Source organism: Martes martes (genome assembly GCF_963455335.1).
Source record: "Martes martes genome assembly, chromosome: 1".
In the NCBI taxonomy this organism is placed as follows: domain Eukaryota; kingdom Metazoa; phylum Chordata; class Mammalia; order Carnivora; family Mustelidae; genus Martes; species Martes martes.
The window spans coordinates 176,570,130-176,594,576 of NC_137888.1; the positions used below are offsets into that span (position 1 = coordinate 176,570,130).

At 37.7% G+C, this 24,447-nt stretch overlaps 1 protein-coding gene across 1 annotated transcript in view; it reads left to right on the forward strand.

Annotated features, from left to right (window-relative positions):
* CNTN3 (contactin 3) overlaps positions 1 to 24,447 on the forward strand; it is a gene marked incomplete at both ends in the record, with an annotated part of 249,580 nt that overhangs the window by 160,546 nt on the left and 64,587 nt on the right. Inside the window, 2 exons of the mRNA XM_080825412.1 lie at positions 20,075 to 20,202; positions 22,904 to 23,079. Coding sequence (XP_080681538.1) covers positions 20,075 to 20,202; positions 22,904 to 23,079 — 304 coding nt within the window. The remainder of the gene's footprint in view (positions 1 to 20,074; positions 20,203 to 22,903; positions 23,080 to 24,447) is intronic.

The window sequence follows — 24,447 nt, forward strand, 5'->3', positions numbered from 1 at the left end:
CCTGATCCCAGGACCCGGAGACCACAACCTGGAGTGCCTGGGTAGCTCAGTGGGTTGATCCTCTACCAAGGTATTTTTGTGAGCTGGTATGACAGCACCACTTGCTGTTCCTCTCATATTTAATGGGAGACACTTCCATTAAAAGACAGCCACAGCAGGATGACAAGGCAGAGTTGTGAGCTGAGTGGTTAAACACAATCCAGCTAAATGTTGGGCCTCACAGAATGGATTTCTGGAACAGGAAGTTAATTAGTGATTTGGAGTTTAATTTTGTAAACCAGTTGAAACAAATGTAGGCTTGTGGCACAAATTAGTTAATTGTGGCTCTATTGGAAGTGAAGTCTTCTTGTATAACTGCTGACTTTTTGTGTTCAAAAAAGTTTTAAATAGTTTTAACTGTTTACATAAATTAAATAGTGGTTAAATCCCAAGGACTTCAGTGCTTTCCACAATAATAAACCCACTTGTCCTCACAGTAGTGCCTATAGGAGGCAGAGGTTTTTAATCTTAATTTCAAAAGTGGATAAGAAGATTAAGAGTTTTAGCTACAGGCACACAAGGAAGGATTTACTCCCACATTATAGAGTAATGGGGTAATGCAAGAAAAAGAAGTATAAATTCTGGAATCTCATCTGGGGTTTCTGACTTAGCTACCTTCTACCTTGGTGCCATTAGGTCCCTTATGTAACATGTTTGAGTCTTATTTTCCTCACTCATGAAAGAGATCATAATTCCTACCTTACATAGTTGCTCTAAAGCGAGCATTTAGCCTAATGTCTGATATTTGCAGATACACTGATGAGTAAGAATACAGATATATTACTAATAAAATGTTGAAAATAACAGTGACTGAGAAAGATAGAAGTTTTTTGCTTTTTAGATGGGTGGCTCATTAACTGATTCATGTCTCTAAAGGTAGGCTGTTAGGACTGCCTGGAATACACAATTTTCAGGGACACAGACTCCTCCTATCTTGCTGCTCCACTGTCTTCATATCCTGAATCAAGATGGCTCCCTGGGCTTTAGCTTCTCCGTGTCATCTCCCAATAACAGGAAGGAGGAAGATAGAAATCAGGATACACTTCTTTCCCTTTTTAGGAAGTTCCATACAATAATTTCTTTTATGCCCTACTGGACAGAAATTAGTTCCCAAACCAAACTTAAATGCAAGGGAGGCTGAGGAATATGGGGTGTTTTTTGTTGTTTTGTTTTTGTTTTCGTGGGCACATATGTATCCAGTGAGAAATTGGGATTTTTTTTTTTTTAATTGGGAATACGTTTTAAGTAGAAAGAGGAAGATGGTTTACTCTTGCAATGTATCATGTTATAGATGTTACTTCTGTTCATTTGAGGACTACTGACCTCCATTTCATTTTAAATATTTCCAACTTCTCCTCTATGAATGAGGAAACTTTTAGGTACAAAATAGGGTTAAAAAGAGAAAACATGTTTAAGAAGAGGGTCATAGTGTTTCAGTCCCTTCCAAGTATCTTAGTCTGGGCTTTTATAGCACAGTACCATATACCAAATGGTTTATGAACAACAGAAATTTTTTTCACTCAGTTCTGGGCATGGTAGTCTGAGATCAGGGTTCCAGCTTGGTCAGGCTCTGACAAGGGGCTTCTTCTAGGTTTCAGGTGGCAATCTTCTTATATGCTCACATGGCAGATAGAGAGCAAGAGAGCTCTCAGGGGTCTCAAAAAGGCACTAATCCCATTCATAAGGCACACCCCCCTCTTCCCCCGCCGCCTCTGCTCATGACCTAATCGCCTCCCAAAGGCCCAACTTCCTAATAGCATCACACTGGGGATTACGGTTTTACTTAAGAATTTTAGGAGACCCAAACATTCAGCACATAGCACGAAGTCTGGTGGTTTGGATTTTGCTTTTATCTCTTTGGACGGCAAAAGCACTGATGAGCCAGAGGCTTGAAGCTTAGGGAAAAGGCTGTTAGAGGCAATTATTGAACAAGTTGTACTTTTGAATCTTCTCCAAGTTCATGTGAAATCAGAGTGGGCCTCGGCCATCACTTGGCAGCGAAAGCCCCATGTCTGTCCCTCTTGACTTTGTCTGCAGTCTTATGCCAAACTGGGGAAGCACTTTAAATGATAGGTTTATTGTGATGGTTCAATCATTGGCTGTTGCAACTTAAAACATGTAGATTCAAATCAAATTTGAGGAACAGATGAATTTATTGGCACATTTGAAACTGTAAGAGAAGACAAAATTTTGGTAGGGTATTTATGGCAAGATTTTAAATATGTTAGCTTTTTAGGTTTGTTTTTGTTTTTTATATGAACTTGGGTTTGTCCATGAATGAGAAACTTGTAAGGTGGAAAGCTTTCTCCACCCTAGTGTAGGGAATGCTGGTGGCAAATAAACTTGATTAAGCCAACACATACATGTACTTTATTATGTAAAGCCTAAATCAGAAAAAAGTAATGTTAAATTGGGGGAAAAAAGTCTAAGGATTTAAGATGTCCTAAAAATGTATAAGCTGTTAAATAGGTCTACTATGTAAATCACACAATACATTTGAACAATTATAATCAACCTGGTTTGTAAATTTTTATATCAGCACCATACCAGCTTTGTAATTAATGCATCAGCAATAGTAGTGGGGATCTAAGTCAGTGAGTCACCTAAATTACAGAATAGTTTTGAAGAAATCAGTGTTCCTGCTTGAGGTCTAGAGAGCATTTCAAGCTAAGGTAATAGGGGAATTACTTCCCAGCAGAGGTCTTAGAAAAGCTGCTCTGAATAGATAAGATCTTATAATGCCAGTAATGATTCCTGAGGTCCCAAAAGCAAGTGCTCATTCATTCATTCATTGGAAAATATTTTGAGTACCTACTCTGTACTCAGTGATTACCAGAGAAGTCCCCATCTACAGATTAGGGATCCGGGCAGGCTTTCTGGGAAATGTAATCTGTACAGAAAGAGTTGAAAGGTGACTAGAGTTTACTGAAGAAGAACGCTTCAGGCAGAGGAAAAGGATGTGGAAAGGCACGGGGCAAAGGGTGGCTTATGAACTTGAGTAGCTTCAGGTTACTTCAAGTGTAAGGTGCCTTGTGAGGGTGGATGCAGACAGTAGGGCTGCAGATGTGAGCAGGGATCTTACTGGGAAGGACATGGAATATAAATCAAGAAGCCTGGGCTTTATTCCACAGGCACTGAGGAACAACGGAGTAAGATCAAAGTAGCAGAGTTAGAAGATCAAATTTCATTTTGATATGTTCTTTAGAAGAAAATCACAATGGTGGCAGTGGGGAACATGGATTGGAGTGGCAGAAAGACTTGAGGCAAGAATCTCAATCAGTAAAAATTCACCGATCTAAACAAAAGAGTATGATAGGCTGAAGTAAAGAAAAGGCAATGAGAAGGGAGAGAAGTACTGAGGAATTAGAGAAGGGGTTAAGTTCACAGGACCTAGGGGTTGATTAGATTAATGATCTGAAGAAACAGAGAGTCAAGGCTAAATCCTAAATTTCCAGCTTAGACATCAGGGAGCACAGTAGACCTATTCAGTGAGACAAGCAACATTACAGAAAGAACAGTGTAAGCACAAATACAAGTGCTATTTGGGATTGTTGGTGTTTGAAATGTTTATTGAAAACCCAGCTGAATATATGAGCATACAGGGGTTGATCAAATGACTTTGGAACTCAGGAGAGCAACAGATGGACATTTAGGTGTTCTGAGCATGACATCTTAGCTGAAACTGTGGCACTGAATAAAATTGTCTTGGAAGGTATGTAGCATTAATGGTAGAGGGTCAACACCTTATCTCTGAAGCTGATGGAAACTGAAGTTATGGGGTATAGGAAGTCTGTTTTTATAGTCTCAGATAAATGGCATACAGTCCTAATTTGTAAGTAATCAATTTACTAAGTAAAGGTCAATATTAAGTCACCTAGTGTGCAAATATTCTAATCTCTGAAATTACTAGCATCAGTGTGGAGCAAAGTTGCTATTATTATTTGCTTTTTCTTTTTGTTTCGTATGTGTATCATCCACTACTGAGAAAAGTTGTTGTGCTTTCACCCCCCTTGCAAGAAACAGGTTTTCTGAATAAACAGAAATGCCCTGCCCCATTGAGTGTTTAGTGGTAGTACTCCAGCTGTCAGTGTTTTAGTGTTTTTTTTTTTAAATTCATTCATTCATTTGCTTATAATCCACATATTTTCAAAAAAGGTTGTATTGAAATAGGATGTTTTTTCTCCTTTAAGCAAAGTAAAATTGGAAAAGACTCTAGAGAATGCAAGCAGGCATGGTATTCAAGAGGAAATAGCCAGTTGGCATATTTTAAAGAATGTTTAGCTTTTCTCTATCACTTAGTGGTACTTACAATGCATTAGCCAATTATTTTTAAAAATGGGGCTTTCAGTTGAATGCTATTACTTATAATAGTAAATATTTTATTGCAATAGCCTCAATTTGAAAGAGAATCAAAGAATGGCCCATTACTTCTAATTAAACACATTAAAATTGTTTCAGATGTTCTCGGCAGCATTTAATATTATAGAAATTTAAATGCTTTTTAAGGAAAGAACTAGTAAAGATTTTTTCTAAATATTAATACCCATAATCCACACAATACTTTTAAAACGTATTAACCAATTCTTAACATGCTTTTTACATAGAGTTAAAAAACTGGCTTTGAAAATGCAGTAAGAATTATATTCTGTATCAGTCCATTTATATGACTGCTGAAAAAAGCACAGCATTTGGGTCAGAAAATAGTGGTCACTGTTGCCAGAGTGGCTGGAGGGGTTGACTATTTAAGGACATGGGGAACTTTTAGGTGCGAGGGATTTGTTCTAGATCTTGACCATAACAGTGGCTCCACGACCACACTAACTTATTAAAACTAACAGAACTGCATACCAAAAAGGGTGAATCACACCATAAATAAATTATATTTTATTATTTAAACAAAAATTTACATGCAATCTTACATTAGCTTCTTCCTGAATTCATGAGTAGCTTCATAGAGAAATTGAAAGGCTCAACAAATGCTCCCAACAGGTCCCTTTTGCCTTCTGTGAAACATCAACTAATTCCATGACAGCACTGAGAAGCAGAATTGAAACTTTTGCCAGTAACCAGAAGAATTCTGTCAGAGCAAGAACCACTTGGCATTTGCACCACTGCTGCCACGAGTCACTACAGTCTTGCTCTGTAAAGATGTGTCTAGGAGCTATGTGACTATCCAGCAAATCTGTTAGACGGCACTCCCTCTTGTCTCAAGCTCTTAGATGAAGAGCAAGGATTCCTTTGCCGAAGTTTCTGTCTTTTTTCCTTTCCCGTTTCCCCCACATTTCTTGGCTCCTCTCTGTCTAATACAGTCGAGCCTGACTTTTTTGTTGTTGTTGTTTCATAGTGTTCAAAATGCTGCTCCCTTCTCTGTCTGCCTTCTGTTGCCCCCTTTCACCCAAAGAACTGGATTCTGTTATCTTCTCTGTCATCCTCCGTCTGCCATCAAAACAGCTGTTACCTCACAGCTACCCAAAAGGTAGAGAAGCTCAGTGCGTTTCAGTTAATCTACCCTTGGGCAAACAGCTAAGATCTTGGGTAGTTCTTTACCCCTGTACTTTTAGGTCCAAATTAATCTTGAAATGATGAACTTAGAAGATCAAAAGAGAATTTTACTTAATGTGTGTGGTATTGCCCCTTTCAGGACTTGGATATTAGTTGAATAGAGATAGACATCCTTGCTCCCTCTACAGAGAAGGTACTCATCCTGTCCACTTATTTTGTCTTTATTCAGCAGTGGGAGCTGTGCCCAGCACTGGGAATACACAGATGAATACAATACAGCAAGAGCAATTAAGGAGCCCAGTCATAGTATATTCACAGTTTGAAAAGTTAGCCGTGGGATAGACTATATGATCATGGTGATCATATAATTTATTCTATAAATTGAGATATTTTGAAGAGAAAGGGGGCACTGCTAGCAATTATCCTTCAAGACAACACATATAAACTGTGCTGGTCTGAGGAAACTGGACACTGACCCCTTGTCTAAAATGGGGGTGTACAGAAGTGAGTAAGAAGTACAGAGAAGAGGCGCTGTCCCAGCCTTGGGAGCTGGGAAAGCAGCTCCACAGAAGGAGAGGCATCTTACAAGACACAACCCTGGACCTGTGTCCTGAAGGATCTATAAAATCTAACAGAGCAAAAGAGTAGGGAAAACACCATCTGAACAAAATGGTGGACGGCATAGACAGAGATGAATTGGGTTATTTATTCTAACTGTGTCTTTACTAAAGTCCCTATATGATCAGGAAAATAAGGAGGCCTGACCTGAGTTCTTTTCCAGAGAGAGCACCATCTCCCTCTCTCAGAGGACATGAACATCGGTTGATCATTTCTATCAGAGGGGAGATTGAGAAACCTCAGTAAGTATGCAACAGTCTCAGAGTAGAGAACAGCCCCCTTCCCTGTCTGGGTTCCCTAACCCTCACCTCCATTTCTTTCATGCTTCCAGCTGTAAAGAAAAGAGGAAAGGGTGCATTTGCTCCTTACCTCCCATAGTCTATGAGAAGATTAAGCTAGTATTTAACAATGAAGATAATCAAGAGAAGAATCAATGCAATCCAGACTTTTGGGTTGGCATACGGCTCTCGGGAAGCCGTCCTAACCACTCCTCTTTGCCATGCCCCACCCTTCAACCACCAGAACATGCTTAGGGAGCTTCTCCCATTAACCACAGACATCTGAGTTTCTGTGTAGGTATTTGTGTCATTATTTACATGAATCATTTATGCCTATTGGCATGCAGCATACTAAGTACTATGGACATGGTTCGCTGTGTCAGATGAAGCCAAACGTAGGTTTGATTTCCTTCTTGACTTAATTTTAACAAAGCATCAAAATCAGAAAAGTGTGGGTTAGATCTTGACACTTCGATTACCATGGAGGTGGAGCGAGGCCCATTATTTAACCTCTGAGTCTCGTTTTCTTATTTGTGAAATGGGGTCTTACTGCAAAGTTAGCCAGTCTGTTAGGTGGTATTTTCTTGGCACATACTCTTAGCAAAGGTTGGACAAAAATACTAACCTTCCCTGACAAGCAAAGAAAGGACAAAGTTTCCTTTGGAAAAATGATGTCCAACTCTGTCCCTGCTCTGTTTCTCTCACATTTCTTTATCTCAGGGGACTCGAGCTGTGAAGATAAAAATAGGAGAGTGTGTGTGTGAAGCATTTCTTATAGTGGCTTCTGGGTATGGATATTGCTGCTCATGTTGCTTTTAGTATTAACTGTTTTCATCATGTTGCTCAGATACTTTCGGAGTAACAAGACTGGGTTTAAAAGAAAAGTGAGTAAAGACTTTTGTTTTTTACAACTCTCAGCTGAGTTTTCCATTATTTCTACCTCCCGAAATAAATAAATTTTAACTAAATGTTATTAAAGAAATTGCTGCTTTCTTTTTTTTGAAAGATTTTATTTATCTGAGAGAGAAAGAGAAAACACGAGTCGGGGAGGGGCAGAGCAAGGAAAGGGACAAGCAGGCTCCCTGCTAGGCATGGAGCCCAGTGCAGCCAATCCCAGCACGCTGAGATCATGATCTGAGCCAAAGTCAGATGCTTAACTGACTGAGCCACCCAGGCACCCGAAGAAATTGCTGCTTTCTTCTTCTTCTTTTTTAAGATTTGATTTATTTATATGTCAGAGAGCGGGGGGGGGGGGGGCACGGCAGGAGCACAAGCAGGGGAAGTAGGAGGTAGAGGGAGAAGTAGGTTCTCCGTTGAACAAGGAGCCAGGTGCAGGACTCAAGCCACCCAGACATCCCAGAATTGTTGCTTTCAAAAATCATATCAGCTAAATTTTGCAAATGAGCATGTGGTTCTTAAACTCATATTTCAAGTTTGATTTTTATGAATTATTAAAGTTAAGGCCACTTTAAAAAATATTTTGTCAGTGTCATGATTTTGGTAGGGGATAGCTGGTTAATGAATTTCAACGTGCTGGACATTGGAATTGACTTGAAGCCCATTCCTTGTTAGAACTGGGTAATTAATTCATACCCATACTCAGAGTATATGTTTTACATCCTGGGTGTGTTTACCCATACCACATCTGTTTGGTCATAAAGCATTTCTCACTCAAGCTGCAAAATTCTGTATATGCTTACCTACAGCCCAGTCAATGTTCTGTATCCCTGTTTTTTACTGAAAATTGAAAGAAAAAAAATATATTAATGCTATTGTAGAAACCTGTATTATCATCACATACTACCTTTGCTTTTTTTCCTGATAATGTGTTTAAGATAGAAAAAATCAGATGCTTTCTCTCAAAGTAAGGATATTGACTCTTTTAACACTATCAACTTAGAGGACAGGGGTACGTACCATTGCCTTTTGAATAAATTTTAAGAGAAAGGAGAAATGGACAGAATTCTTATTTTATCCTTGCTTTTTTGCTCTTACAATTTTCTCTGGCTGGAATATCTTTTCTCCTCAACCTAGAAAACCCAAACTCCTCCCTCAAGGTCCGGCTTATTGTTACTCATGGTGGGAACTTCCCCCAAACCCAGTGGAGCGAAATTAATTGCCCTTTCTTCTGCTTTACCCTTGTGGTTTCTTTATCCAATTGTATCACCTAACACAGTGCATTATAACTGTTTGTGCAGAAGGCCATCTTCCCTGGGTTCTCAGAGAGCCTTTTGCTTATCTATCCTGGTAGCCTCAGGCTCTGCTCCATACTTGTTTGTTCATTTCAACATTCATTTATTCCTCAAATATTTATTTAACATCTACCGTTCTCTTTAACTATTGCTGCATAGCAAATCACTGTGAAAGCCCGTGGTGTAAAAACAGTCACTTTGTTAGATTTCACTGTTTTGTGGGTCAGAAATTGGGAAAAGGCTCAGCCGTGAGATCATAATCTGTATCTGTTACATAAGTTCTAATGAGTTGGGACACTAGGTATTAGCTCAGCTTGTCTCTTATGACTCTAGTCGGGTAGTGGCTAGAGCCAGAACAGCTGGGAGCTGGCTGTTCCCTGCGTGTTCTCTTTGGCAGCCCCAAGCCCTTTCCATGTGGTTTCTCCATGTGGGCTAATTTATGCTTCCTCACAGCATGGTGTCTCTAGGGATTTGAAATGTTTACAAGGCAGCTAATGTGGTTCATGAATGAATATTCAAGGTAGCAAGATGGAAGGTGAGTCGTCTAGGCTCAGAAGACCCAACAGCCCACTTTTCTAACATTACACTGGTTATTAAGGAATCCCTAAGCTAACCAGATTCACAGGGAAGGAAGTTAGACTCTACCTCTTGATGAGAGAGTAGCAAGATTCTAGGGGAGCAGGTAGGATGGGAAATCTAACTGTGGCCACCTTTGGGAAGTGCAATCTGGCATACCTCCTACATGCCATGCATTGCCCTGGGCTCTGAGGAAATCACACAAACAGGACAGCCACAGTCCCTTCTTCAAGGGACTTGCAGAAGGGAAATACAGAATACAGATAAGTTGAAAAAAAACTTGTAGAAATTGCAGAAGGGAGAGGCAGAGTACATAATTTTAAAAAGATAATTTCTTTAGCCATAAAGAAAAAAATATATGTATAATTATATACAATTTAATTTTTTTTAAAAGGACTCATTAAGGAAGTAACTTTGGGACAGAAAACTAAATGGCAAGAAGCAATGCCTCATGCCAGGAATTGGGAGACGTGCCTTTCAGGAAGACACCCCAACAAGAACAAAGGCCAGAGATGGGGATGAGATTGACTGGTTTGAGAATGAGGAGGAAACCAGTGGCACTGAGGTATCATGTGTATAGATCAGGAGAGGAACAAAATACAAAGCCTCAGGAAAAATAAATAAATAAACCAGTGAATTAAATATGAAGTCTCAGAGATGGGATCCTTAAAGACCATGATAAAAATGTTGGATTTTATTTTAGATAGAGTAAGACTCATTGGAGGCCTTAATGCAAATGTGTGACATGACCTGGCTGAAGTACGGAGAGTGGGTTGAAGAAAGCAAGGAAGAGAGTGGAAATCTGGTTAGGAAGCAATTTGTAGATGGCAGGACAAGATTGCCAGGAGGCTTGATTTAGGGTAACAGTGGGTGAAATGGAGAAGAAAAGATATCATGTATTTTGAAGATAGATTTGGATAAATTTGTACCTTACTTATAAAAAAAAAAATCCTACCAAATGATCACATTTTATGGCTCATTGTACATGAACTATAGGTGTGCCCCTCAGCCATTAGATTGTGTCTTCAAAGGGAAGGGGCTATTTCTTATTTTCCAAAACACGTAGTGCAATTTAAGTCCTCAAAAAATACCTATTGAAGTGAATTTCATTCTTTTCTGAGCAGTTTCCATTTCTTAAAAATACCTATAATTTATTTTTCTTTTTTTTTTCTTTCTTTATTCTTTTTTTTTTTTTTTTAAAGTAGGCTCCATACCTAGCATGGAGCCCCGTGTGGGGCCAAACTCACAACCCTGAGATTAAGACCTCAGCTGAGATTAACAGTCAGGTACTTAACTGACTGAGCCACCCAGGCGCCCCTATAGTTTTCTTATTTAATTTAGCACAATAGTTTCTTAAAAATATTCAAAAATTGGCTTTCTAAATAAATTTCTACTTGAGGCTTTTTATTAAAAATTTAAAAAGTTCCTTAATTCTTGGCCTCCCTGAACCTTTAACAGAAATAGAGGTAGAGAGATAGGTGGATGGATGGATGGGTGAATGGATGATTAGGTAAGGTGCCATTGCACTTCCATAAAAAAAGGAATAAATGTGTTTCAGTAGTGATGGTTGCTGCCTCCCACATTCTGATGCTGGAAGGTGTTATTCATAATTTATGATCTGTTATATAAGTTCTAATGAGTTGGTACACTGAGTTAAATTTCTTACTGCCTAACAAACTTAAAAATAATTATTTTGCACTTTGATCTGTTTTCCACTTCCTGATTTATTTGTGGTATTTTTAAATTCTATCTTAATGAAGATTTCATTGCGAGAGCAGTTTCTAAAAGAAGATGAGAATGATTGACCCTTTGTGAGTATGAAGTCCTGAAATCTGTAATTGAGATTGAATATGTAAAAATCTATCTTGTTTGGGAGAAAAATTATTTCCTGACCGTTTACATTCAAATACTAAAGAAATAGGCGTGTTTAACTTTACCTTTAAGATTTTATTAGGCTCTTTATTTTCCACAGTATTTACTTAATTGAGAAAATGGTAGTATTTTAAAACTTGATATAAATTATATGTTTTTCTAGGTACTTAAAAATATTGATATACCACTGTATTTATTTTTTTACACCACTGTATTTATTATTTATTATTTCTTTATTACTCTAGCCTCATTTTAATAACTTGATTTGTCCTAGTTTATTTCATTTACACATGTCATGTTTCATTCCTGTAAGAACTTGAGACAGTTTATCAAAGTACACGTGATTTACACACTGGGGAGAAAAATATTTTGGAGAAATTAAAGATGCCAGCATTCCACTTGCCTAGAATGTAAGTTATATCAATTAGGACAGCTTCAATTCTTACCAGGGAATCCTTACTGCCTCTTAGAGCATGATCCATAGTACATGTTCAATAAATCCTTCTTGGATGAGTATCTGAGAGAAGTTTGCAAAACATAACCCAGTGGATCCATTCATGTATTTGAGATGCACAGTTTTGGCTCAGAGCTTTCTGCTAAAAATACACAGACAAAAATACTGCCACTTACACAGTCCTTGATGCCCATAAGGTGAAATGAAACCATTTGATAAGGAGATATACAGCTCTCCCTAGGCATAAAAATGCAAATATGTATATCCAAATCCAATAGATTGTCATGAAGAGAACATTGAGTAATGTAGTCCTAACAGTCCACGTTCTTACAATATATACAATGACTTCTTGGAGCGCTTGGGTGGCTCAGTCAGTTAAGCATCTGCCTTTGGTTCAGGTCATGACCTCAGGGTCCTGGAATGGAGCCCTGAGTTGGGCACCCTGCTCAGCGGGCAGTCTGATTTTCCCTCTTCCTGTGACCCTCCCCACCATTCATGCTCATTCTCTCTCAAATGATTAATCTAATATTTTCTTAAAAAAAATATAATGACTTCTCAGTGAGTATTAAAGTTTTTTTTTTTCCTTATTCTTTGCAATTCAAGCATAACTTCGAGTATTAAGACTTAAGGCTCTTGAGAAAGAGGTGATCACATTCTTCTAGTTAATTTTCCATGCGTATTATTTCTCACATGTATGTTTTTAGTGAGCTTGAAATAGAAATTGTCTCAAGGTTATGTCTGGTGTCAAGAATGTAGGGTCCACAGAGGGGGCTGCTGTGAAAATAAAGAGTCAGTGCTTATAAAGAGTCAGCTGAACTAATATTTATCATCTGATAAACATTATAAATAAATAATATCATAATATCTAACATAATAATAAATTATTAATCAGATCAGTTTAAATCAATTTAATTATATTATTATAAATAATACTAAATTAAAATATTATAATATTATGAATAATAAGTATATCATCTGATTGAAGATGTGGTGGCTCACCAGAACCTGTGTGAATAGACAATGATCACGCCTCTGCATGGAGGGAGGACAAGAAGAGTGCAGATTGTTAGGCCTGAGATTTTTCTCAGAAGACATTTTGGGACCCACCCAAGGTTATGAATGAACACGTGGCCCATGACTCTACATTCTTGAGGGGTGCGACATGACTACTCTTTCTTTTTTTAAGTGAGGTAATAGTTGACACACAATGTTACATTAGTTTCAGGAGTGCAACATGGTAATTCCAAATTCTGTGTGTTACCCTACTCTGGCCACAAGTGTAGCTATCATCATTCACCATACAATGCTATAACAATACCATTTGCTATATTCTTTATGCCATGCCTTTTACCCCTGTGACTTACACCTTCCATAATTGGAAGCCTGAACCTCCTACTCCCCTTCCCCCATTTTGCCCTTCCTTCTATACCCCTCCCCTCTGGCAACCACCAGTTTTTTTTCACTATTTACATTACCACTCTATTTTTGCACAAGATACTTTTTAAGGAGCTAGTCGCCAAATGTACACATTCATCATGAGGGAAAATCTTAATAAGGTGTATCTACAAATGCAAACACTGGAATATCCAAAACAAAAAGTTTTCAAACACAGTTTCGTTATCATTGGACGAGTTGAATTGCTAGTGGGAGTTACCAACCTGAAGTCCACAGAACCACAGATGATTCAACTTGACTTGTATCACATTTGTTACTGTTGTTTTGTATGTCTGTGTATTTGTTATGCACAGAGTTCTCAAACTTCTCCAATATTCAAAGAACTCTGTATCCCTCTGTATACTGCAGAAATAAATGGCCACTTATACATGGATGAATATCTAAAATGAAAATAATGTTGAAATTGGGATAATGGGGCCAGACCATTCTGTCGTGCAAGAACACAGTATCCAGACAGATGTTTTTTGGGCCGCTTTTGGTTTGTGATAAAACCTTGTCCTCCTTATATGGAAGATTGCTTCTGAACCCTTCCTATTTGTTAAGATAACAAATGTGTATTGAAAAAAGACTATGCGCATGCCACCAGTTTGTGGTTGCTCATATCTTTTAGGGGTTTGGTAACTGTAGCTAAGGACTAATTCAAGGGTATTACTCAGATTTATTAGATAAGTTGCAGAAATTGACTCAGGGATGGACAGAAAACTAAGTGGCTCTAGAAGTCCTGGCAGAAGGGATTGCACCATATTCTCCGAGCAAGTACTGGAACGAATGAACTAAGCATCATTTTTGTTCTTGTTTTGTAAATAAAAGTTGAAAGAGGGAGAATCCAATAGGCAGAGTTTAGAATACCGTTACTCAAAGTGTGGTTCCCAGGGGCTCCTTGGTGGCTCAGTTGGTTAAGCATCTGTCTCTGATTTTGGCTCAGGCCGGGATCTCAGAGTCCTGAGATGGAGCCCCGCATTAGGATCCTCCCCTTTCTCTTTGGTGTCTGCCTTCCTATAGAGAATGAATGTATTTTGATGTTCTCTTTACCATGCAGTAAGAGACCTCGCCCTTACAGGAAGGGCCTGGTTGTACACTTGAGCCAGGGTACTTAAGTCTAATTCAGGGATAAAATATCAAAAAACCATACTGCTCACTTAAGCAGTTTTAAATCAGCTTTATATATAGTATATAAGTAGTAGTACTGACATTGTGATTTTCATTGATTTCACTTACCAGTCTCTCTGTGTCTCTCAAGCAGGAAAGAATAGTGTCAAAAATGGCGCTGCTTTGAACCTTTATAACTATTCCCTTTGAGGTTTTCTTTTAAAGACATGAGGTATTAGAGAGTTGTTTGTCTTGTTTGGTTTACTCCCTCATACATAGGAATATTTATCATTTTTGCAGATACTCCATTATATAAGGATTTAAATGTTTCAAATGGATTACCTCAGCCCCATGAATTACTTAGATGAGTAGTTTTATATAATAATTCAAATTGGAAATTCCCTCTTAGGGGCCTTTTGTTCTATTGGCTTGAGTCCATTTTAGAAGAAAAAACAATCACATCACTGTTGTAAAAGAAACTGAACTCCAGATTTATTTGTCATGATAGACATGCTTTTGGAAAAGTTTTTTTATAAAAGTAATGATTATGTCCTTTACTGTTGTTGATTCTTTTCTTATGAATATGAAGAAATGTTAATTGATATGGAAAAAGTACATTTCTCTAGGACCTCAGATGCCTGTTCCGTGTAATCTATGTGTCCCAACCAAGTAACAATGCCTCATAGTATTAGCCTAGTGCTTACTCAAAAATAGGATAATTAACTGCTGAATCTTCTCTGCTCTGCCTCTTTTCCTTGGAGAATTGCCAACCAATAAATCACTAACCTAACACTGCTGAATTTAAAAGACAAAAGCCCAAAATGGTATAGCTAAAAGAATGAAAATTCAAATATAATTTTCCTAAACAGTGTGTGTACATTATCGTTGAACTCAAGGGGCAGAAGTCCTTTCACCAAGTGTTTGAGGCTGAGCGGGAGCTGCAAACGAAAACTTGCACTCTGTGCTCTTTTTCACTGACACTTATTTTTCTCATGCATTTTCATCAATTTATATTTGCTTTTCTTAACTGTCATTATTTATCCTGTAATATATGCATTGTGAGTACTTTTCTCTTACGGCTAATTGTAAGCATCCATCTTTTCAAATATGTACTCAGAAAGTGAAGTCCAAAATAGCCTTGTTATTTTCTATACAGCAGTTTAATCATTACGATCTCATGTGATTTCATCTCCACTGAGATGTGCTTCCTGAGAAAATGTAGAGTTGCGGCGTGTTTGTTAAAATTCAAGTTGAATAAATTACCGTAATATTCAGAACATAGGCAAGGATAAAACAATATATTCAGAAATCCTGCCTTGCATGCACAATAGATCACACTGTTCCCATTCTAAAACATATTGTGTTATTATGGATGGTTATGTGTCATCATAAAGTACAGGTCAGTGTTGCCTAGATAACAGTCAACTTTCTGAACAAACAGCTTTTCTTAACAGCCATAAATTCAGTGCCATCACTGCATTACAGAATGGACCATTCGAGCAGCTTAGAGCAATTAAGTTTACTTATCCCAAACTAAGCATAGACTGCACAGAGTTAAGTAAAATAATTAACCTCCTTTACTATGAAAGGAAAGCCTGATAAAAGGAGATATATAAAGGCATATTGTAAAACCAATCAAGGAGTCAAAAATGCCACAGTGATTTAAATTCTACATTTTTCAAAGGAAACTGGAGTCCCACATTTCTGAATGTTAATCTCATAAATCTTTGTTTAACTTTTTGTGCCAAGACTTAGAGACACTCATTGTTATCTACATTTTCAGCTCTATCCGTTTGCAGCAAAACGCGTTCCCAGAAAGCTTAGAAAGCAATTTCATTTATACTGAAGTAGTATAAAATTTTCACTTTGGATCTCTGTAGGGAAGCATGGGTTATTGAAGGTTTTCTTTTGAGAAACAATTACTCCATCCATTTACTGAATATTGTTTATTTTTATGTTGTGTGAAATGCCCTGTGGGTCCTCTTAGATCTTACTGGAAGAACCAATTTAGGAAGAAAATACCCAATTAGTTCAAAATTTCACAAAGTACAGAGTTGGCATTCTTTGAGAGTCAATATGTTTGTTTTGAGGTCTGTGTGATTCCTAAGTTGTTAGCCTTGTTTTTGAAGCTATTCCTCGTCTTGGCATCGTCATAAAGATAGGTTTGCTCATTTACAGCTATTAAACCTCACGCCCTAAAGGTTTTGTCGTTCTTCCAATATCCCTAATAGTTCTGTATTTGTTGTAGAAGGTTAGCTGTTAGGCTAATTCCTAGGATGTGAAGGTATCTGCAGTTGCCTGTCTCTGTTCTGTGATACCCAAATCAGTAGATCTGAGCTTTGGGTGAATATTAGTTCCGTCAACCAGAGACATTTTTATTTTGGTTCCATGCTTGCTAATCTTGAAAGTGGTCAGTTCCCACCTCCAGCCTCTCTCTCAGACCAGATGAGGTTGCCTCACTATTTAAGTATCTTTAAGACCTTCTGATAACCGTCTCCTAGCTTGCTTGCTTTCTTTACATATTAAAATCTCCAGTAAACCTGCTTTTTTTTTTTTTTTTTTTTTTTTTTTACTAATAAGGGTAAGTAAAATTGATTGAGCAATGCTATGGGTCAAGTCCTATCCTCTTTGAAGATCATGACCCCAAATTTTTACAGATAGGATTAGCAAGCAAAATGGGTCAGGAGCATTGCCCTTGTTTGTACTCAGAGACTTTTCTCAATAACTTTTCTCTCACTCTCTCTCTTCCTTCCTCCTTCCCTGTCTCTCCGCCTTTATCTTTGGTGTCTCCCTGTTTCTTAACTTCATTCTTCATAGTAAAAGTACATTTGTAGTCCTCTTATCCTAGGAATTTCTAAATTATCTTCATCCTGCCTTCTATTGCCTCAGCTTCCTTTTTTTCCACATACGTATTTACACAGTTGATCCTTGAACAACATGGAGGTTAAGGGTGCCAACCCCATGCAAAATGGAAAATCCTGTGTAACTTTTGATTCCCCAAAAACTTAAGAGGCTACTATCGGAAGCCTTACCGATAGCTTGGTCAATTAATACATATTTTGTATGTGGTATGTATTATAGACAATATTATTATAATAAAGTATTTTAGAGAAAAGAAAGCTTTATTAAGAAAAGAATAAGAAAGAGAAAATACGTTTACAATACTGTATTTAAAAAATCTGCGAATAAGTGGACCCATGCAGTTCAAACTTGTGTTTCATGGGTCAACCATGTGCGTATACATGTGCATATGTATAGATATATTTATATATGGCACATAAATAGGCATATATATGTATATGTGTAGATACAGATATATGTGCATAATAGTCTGCACACATTCTGAATTTATTTTCTTATAATTTCTAAAATCCTTAGTGCCTTGCAACTTGTCTTCACTGCTAATCCCTGTTCTTCTGTAGTGACTCTCTCAAGACATACAATCTTTTGTTCATTCAACAAGCATCAATTTTTGAATATTTACTCTGTCAGGAATGGTTCAAGGCTCTAGAAATCTAGTGGTGCGTAAATCAGACACTCTCAAGACACCCTCCCTACCTCCGGAGAGCTTACAGTCTCTGAGGCTACTAGAGGAGAAAATTGATCAAATAAGCACACAAATGTGTAACTGACCAGTTGTCAAATATTATAAAGCAGGCACAGAAGTTGTATCATCATTTACAGGAACACCTCATCTGACCCGTGGTCCAGGGAAGTGGCCAAAATCTGAAGGTTAAGTGCACATTAACCAGACATAGGGAACAGTGTTCACAAAGGCACCAGGACAAGAAGAAGCATAAAAGCATTTAAAAGAAAGTATGTGTGACTGGGGAAAAGCGAACAAGGCGTAGAATCATGAGGTTTCGGGAAATTAGAGAGAGGTGGGGTCCTGATGAGAAAATACATCTCAGCCTTAGGCTGTAATCATTCTTCTCCTGTAGGCAGTGTGATGCCAGAGAAGGGGTCCAAGCTGGGATTGAGGGTAATGGCGGAATTACATGATCAGACTTCCATTTCTTTCAGGTTACTCCCCGTGTTTCTCAAAATAGTCTCCATATGTGGAGTGTTTGGTTTGCATGTGTCCCTTTGCAGGGTCTCCTATTTCCACTGTTACTGCACAGTATCTAAGGAAATCTTTGTTCTCTGTGAAGCTGAGGTATAGAGATTTTTCTTTGATGACCTCTTTGAGAAAAGTGATCAATCAGCAGGCATTTCATACCCATTGAAGTGGTCAAGGTTCCATGAGGGGAATCAGATATTACACCTTTTTCACGGCCACCTAGGAAAGTTTTTGGAATTTGTAACCCTTGTACTTTGCCCCTCAAATTAAAACAAAATGTTTTGTGTTCCCTGATTAGCTTTCTAGGCCTTTGTTCTCAAACCCTTTTGTTTGTCACATACTGCATGGAACACTGGGGGTGATGCATAAACAATGAATCTTGGAACATAAAAAATAAAATAAAAGCACCTTTTGATTAAGACAAAAAAAAAATCACATGAGCAACAAACATTCATGGATAATCTACCTGGGATGATGAGCAGGTCTCTGTGGGCTGGCTCTAATTACACCACTTTCTCACTCCAGAAAATGGAAGTAGGATTTGATTGAAAGTGAATTACAGGTCATCAAAGGAATATATATGTATAGGTAATATAAAATACATTAAAAATACAGATGTGTAATATAAAATATGTATCTTGTATATTTTTGATATATAAACTCAGACAAATCACACTTTTGACACTCACCTCCAAATCTTGCATCAATTGAAATTGAGTTGAGATCGTCCACTATAGTCTGATGCCCTTAGTGTCCTCCCTGTCTGTTGTAGAGCCTAAAAGTTGGAAACACTTACTAATCATGGTTTACATATGTCATGCTGATGCTGGGGTTGGAAATCTTTTTAAAGAAGTTGACCTTGTCTTTGGATAGATTTGACACTCACATACCAAAGATATGAATCATACGAGATAAAAGGCATCCTAAGTGTTAAATGTATGGTGTGAGTAGTAAAGATTTTAGGAATTCAAAGAAAGGGGGAATAATTACGGGTAGACAACATGGGCCATTACGATTTGTGGATCTGACTAATTATAGGTAAACCCTTTCTCATTCTTTCCCATTTCAAATGATACCTCTTCTAAGAGGCATTTCTGAGGCACCCTATCATGGAAACACTCCTTATAGATATTACTCTTTATTATATCAGCCTGTTTGTTTCCTTCAGAGTACTTCTCAAATATCTGAACTTGGTTATTTATTATCTATGGTGCTCAGTAGACTGTTAATTCCATGAAGGTGGAGATTTTCCATCTTGTTCACACTATAATCCCAGAGAGTCTCATAATGCCTAGCACATGTAAGACACTCATTTGTATCTCCTTAATTAATTAGTTAGGTACAAAAGCTTTAAGTACTTTAAGCATATGCTCAGCAACTCTAATGTAAGGTTCATTTGTACTGCTGATTCTTTGCAATAGCTCACAAGTGGCCATGAAGGTGTTATTTTATAAAATTTGAATTTATATTGGGTCAAATGTGATTCTCCCAAGTTCATTATGAAAGGAAAGAGAGTTTCTCAATTCTCATATACTGTTTCAAAGTTAAAGGAATTCATGACATGTGTATTTTCTTTTTTCTCCAAGCTGATAAGGTTAGCCCATCATGAACAATCTACCACACCATATATTTTTAGAAGGCATTTCACACTTATTTGATAAAGACATCCCTGAAAGTAGGTATAATGTTAAATAATGGGGTTAAGTAATGCTGCATAAAAATGTCAAGAAAAGTTCAAATTGGTAGGGCATCTTCTCTTACTCAGCTGTGTGTATATGTATGTAAATTTTATTTTAGTAGTCCTTACTCCCAAAGAGGCTAAGGACTGGTTTATCTAGCCATAGAAATCCTAGTATAAGGTGATAGTTCTATTTGGAAATTGTTATTTAGGAAAAATGACTATTATACACTTACTTGTCTAATTTGTTTTTTTCTTTAGAATTTCTTTTTTAAAAGATGGAGGACTTAAAATAGCCAATGTGACTAAAGCTGATGTTGGAACTTACACCTGCATAGCAGAAAACCAATTTGGAAAAGCAAATGGCACAACACACTTGGTTGTTACGGGTAGGTACATTTCTTAAAGATTGCCTTATGTAGAGATGAACACTGCGGTATGTTATAAAGATCAAGGGAAAGGAACAGATTTTTTACAATATGCAGTGCACTTTGAAGGTATAGAACCTGTTTCCACTGTTATTTTTAACAGGTGGAAGTCAAGAGAACAACTCTTAATATTTCTTCACACACCACAGTGTGCACCAGGGAACACATTAGTTATATGCTGGTATGATGGGCAGAAGAATTACGAATAGCATATGCTGATGATGAAATTTTATGGTATTCTATTATGTCAGATCTTTTGAATGCAATCTTTCACAATATCATTGATATTTTCTGGAGATGTTTAAGTCCATGGAATAATCTTTACCATCAGTGAGAGTCACAGAGAGTTGTGGATATATGTTGTTTATTTATTCATTCAAGAAAAAAAAAATGAATACTACTCTGTGTCAAGTGCTTAGCCTGTGTAGGCAAAAAATGGCAAAAATGTTGCCCTTATGAATCTTACCTTCTACCAGAGGTAGAAAGAAAACATGTAGTAGGAAAAAAAGACAAGAAATTATTAGAAGGAAAAAATTGCAAACAATTGAGAAAATAAGGAGTAGTGTATGGTAGAGGTAAGCTGGGGCAGAAACACCATGACTGGAGTAGACCTGGTGAGAAAGAGAGGTTTTGACAAAGTTTTTGTGGACATGGAGGAATTAACTTATAGATTCATTGGGGACAGTCATGGAGGAGCTTTGTAGACATTGTTAGGACTTTAGCTTTTAGTTAAGTGAGAAGTGGAGGCTGGTGCAAATCAACAGAGGAGTGGCATGATGTGAAGATTTAGTCTAGCTGCTCTGATGACAGCACACTGTGGGGAATCAAGAATAGAAATGGAAGAGATCTCAGGAGACTATGGCTGCAAACCAAGCTGGAGATGGTAATGAACCAAGGGAAAGTAGCAGCAGAGGAATTGATGGGAAAGGATCAGATTCTGTAAATACTCTGCTTATAGCGTCAATAGGAGTTGATGATGAATTGAATGTGAAGCCCAAGAAAAAGGAGAAAAGGATGGTTGCAGGGCATCTGGCAAATAACAGAAAGAATGACAGTCAAAACAATAGAGATGGGAAGGTTGCACAAATTTGGGAAAAGGTAGACCAGAAGTTCAGTTTGGATGAGTTAAGTATGAAATGTTCATTAGGCTCTATTTGTGTAAAGCAGACCGCAGTGTTCTGGCATTAGCAATAAATCCAAGCTTTCAGTAGGATAAAATAGCAAAGACTTTTTTGCTTATACAGCAAGTCCATGGTGGGTCAGCCATATTGTCGTCATTCAGATATAAAGGGTCCCAGTGCCTCCACCATCAGGCACATTGTCCATCACAGTGGAAGAGGAGAAACACATCAGACGGTCTCTTAGTTCTTCCAGGCTTCTGCCTGTCAGTGCCACCCATAACTCCATCTTATATTTCTTCAGCCAAGCGTTAGCATTTGGTTATGCCTGAATTCAAAAGTGTTGATAATTTAATCCTACTGTATGTGTTTAAGGAAATTGCGGTGAACAGTAATGTCTGTTATAACACCCAACCAAGTATGTTTCCCAGAGAGGAATTTGGTTATATGAATCTGGGTTTGGGGAGAGAGAGAGATGAAGGATGGAGATGCACATTTGGGAGTTGTTAGCATATAGGTATATACTTGAAAAACGAAGAATGACTAAAATCACTGAGGGAGTGAGAATGAGGAAAAAACAAGGACTGAGCTTGAGGCAGTCTAACATTATGAGGTTTAGAAAGAGAAGAGGGGCCAGTTAAGGAATGACTGGCCCAGACGGTTCTAGAAAACAAAGAGAGTTTGGTGTCCCAGAAATCAAACAAAGAAAGTGAACTGACAGGAAGACAATGATCAAGGGTAGTAAATACTGCTGAGAAGTCAATTAAGTAAGATGAGGTTGGAAAATGTGCCATTGGTTTGCAGTGGGGTGATTACTGGGAACCTTGACAAAAGCCAATGGCTTGTGAGGAGCCAGAGGCTAACTGGAGTGGGTTAAAGAGGGAATTTACTAGAGGAATTGTAGACAGCATGCATAAATGATTCTTTTTTTGAAGACTTTTGCTGCAACGTGGAGTCAACAAATGAGGAACAATGATGGAAAAATGGGGTCACAGGAATTTTCATTCACAATAGATGGGAAGACTGTTATGAGGATAGGGAAAAGGAAATGTACATGGGGACCCTTGGGAGGGGGGGCAACACATTAATTACATTTTAACTTAGCATCCCTCTCATAGTAACTGTTCTATATGTCTTTTGTGTGGTCTTTCAAACATTTGAGTCTATTTAAATTTTGGTAGCAATGCATTTTTGAGTCATTAAAAGTCAATGAGAATTCAGTGGTTTCTATTTCTAACCTCATATTTCACAAAGCAATAAAACTACATTAATATTGATTTTGTAGTAATATTACAACTCTTGTTTACGGGTGACTTTAATTTTTAACTGATAAATTCTATAAATTCAAATATCCTAATTCTTTTTAACAAGAATTTGTGGATCCGATGATATACATTACAGATCTGCATAAAAATTTCTCTATTAATCTTGAAAACTTTTAATCATGTACCCTAAATGTTAGATTAACCATCAGCTTGTGAAAATGATTTCATCAAAATTAAAATGCTAATGTTTTACTTAAACCTTTCTTCTCTCTTTAATAGAACCAACGAGAATCACTTTAGCACCATCCAACATGGATGTCTCCGTCGGCGAAAGTGTCATTTTGCCTTGCCAAGTGCAGCATGACCCCCTGTTAGACATCATGTTCACATGGTATTTCAATGGGGCCCTCACCGATTTCAAGAAAGATGGATCTCACTTTGAGAAAGTCGGTGGGGTAAGTTGTGCCACTTTCCTCCTGCTATTTATATCACCGGTGGCTCTGACACATTGTCCCTAAAAAAATATCTGGCCCATATATGATGCTCGAGAAATGTTTGTTCTATGAGTAAATCTGCATTCTCAATTCTGTTGTGATCTAATTTTATTACTGGCGTTCCCAGAAAGTGAGCACAGTTACTTCAGCCTATAGATTATAATTTTAATTAAAATTGATGTTTGTTTTATTTCTATCAAATACATAATTATACATATGACCTTGATAATTTTGTCATTACTACTCTATGGGAGACAAAGTTTCATATACAGGTGTCAGTTTTCAACATGACATATTTGTTATGAAGTTGAAACCAGTCACATTTGCTAAGTACTCCTTTGTGTCAAGCCGAGAGCTTTATCCATGGTAATCCTCAGCATTGCTCTGGGCATTAGCAGTGAGAGTTTTCATTTTACAGATGCACAGACTATGGATTTGAAAACTTTATTGACTTGCTCAGGGTCCCTGAGCTGGTTAGTGTGGACGCTAGATTCAAGCCTAAATTTTTATGCGCTCAAAATACAAATGTTTTCTGATGTCCCATTCAGCCTCCTCATTTGTAATGGTTCGGTGTGAGGAAGAATTACAGAGTTCAAGGAAGAATCTTCACTTTGAGGAGAACCATTAAGAAATGACTCAGTGTTGGTGAGCCACACAAACTGGGAGGAGACCCCCCAGCTGGTCACATAACTGTGAATCCAGAACCACAAGGCTAGTTGCCCTTGAAGGCCTGTTTTCACTGACTTCGGAATAGCTTCATTCTGTGTAGCTAAGATGTCAGTGGTGTAGAGTAGAGATCAAGGTGTGTCCTTTGAATGAAAAAAATAAAAACAACAAAAGATGGTCTGATGGACTACTCGGTTATATTCATTTGACAAAGATTTCACGTTAAATGTATGTACACACAGGTATATCAACCTACTAGGATCATGGGCAACTTAAAAGGATAATGTTATGACTTTAGTTGTGTGCCCCACCAAAAAAAGATTTGTTCAAGTCCTAAAGCCTAATTGTAAAATAATAGAATATGTTGATTTCTGCTCCTGGGAGCACAGAGCTCCTAAAACCCTTGAAATTTCTGGGGTGATAGGAGTGTTTTCTTCTAATAAGGTGACTCTCTGTGGGCTTTGGAACAGCTTGAGGATGAAGCCTGGTTCTTCAGCAGAAGAACCATGGTTAGAAGCTTGGAAGTTTTAGCTCTATCACTCATTCTCTGAGAAGGGGAGAGGAGCTAGAGATTGAATTCATAATTGATTGGACCTGTGTGATGAAGCATCCATTAAAATCCTAAAAGTATGGGGTTTCGTAAGTTGGCGAACACATCTACAT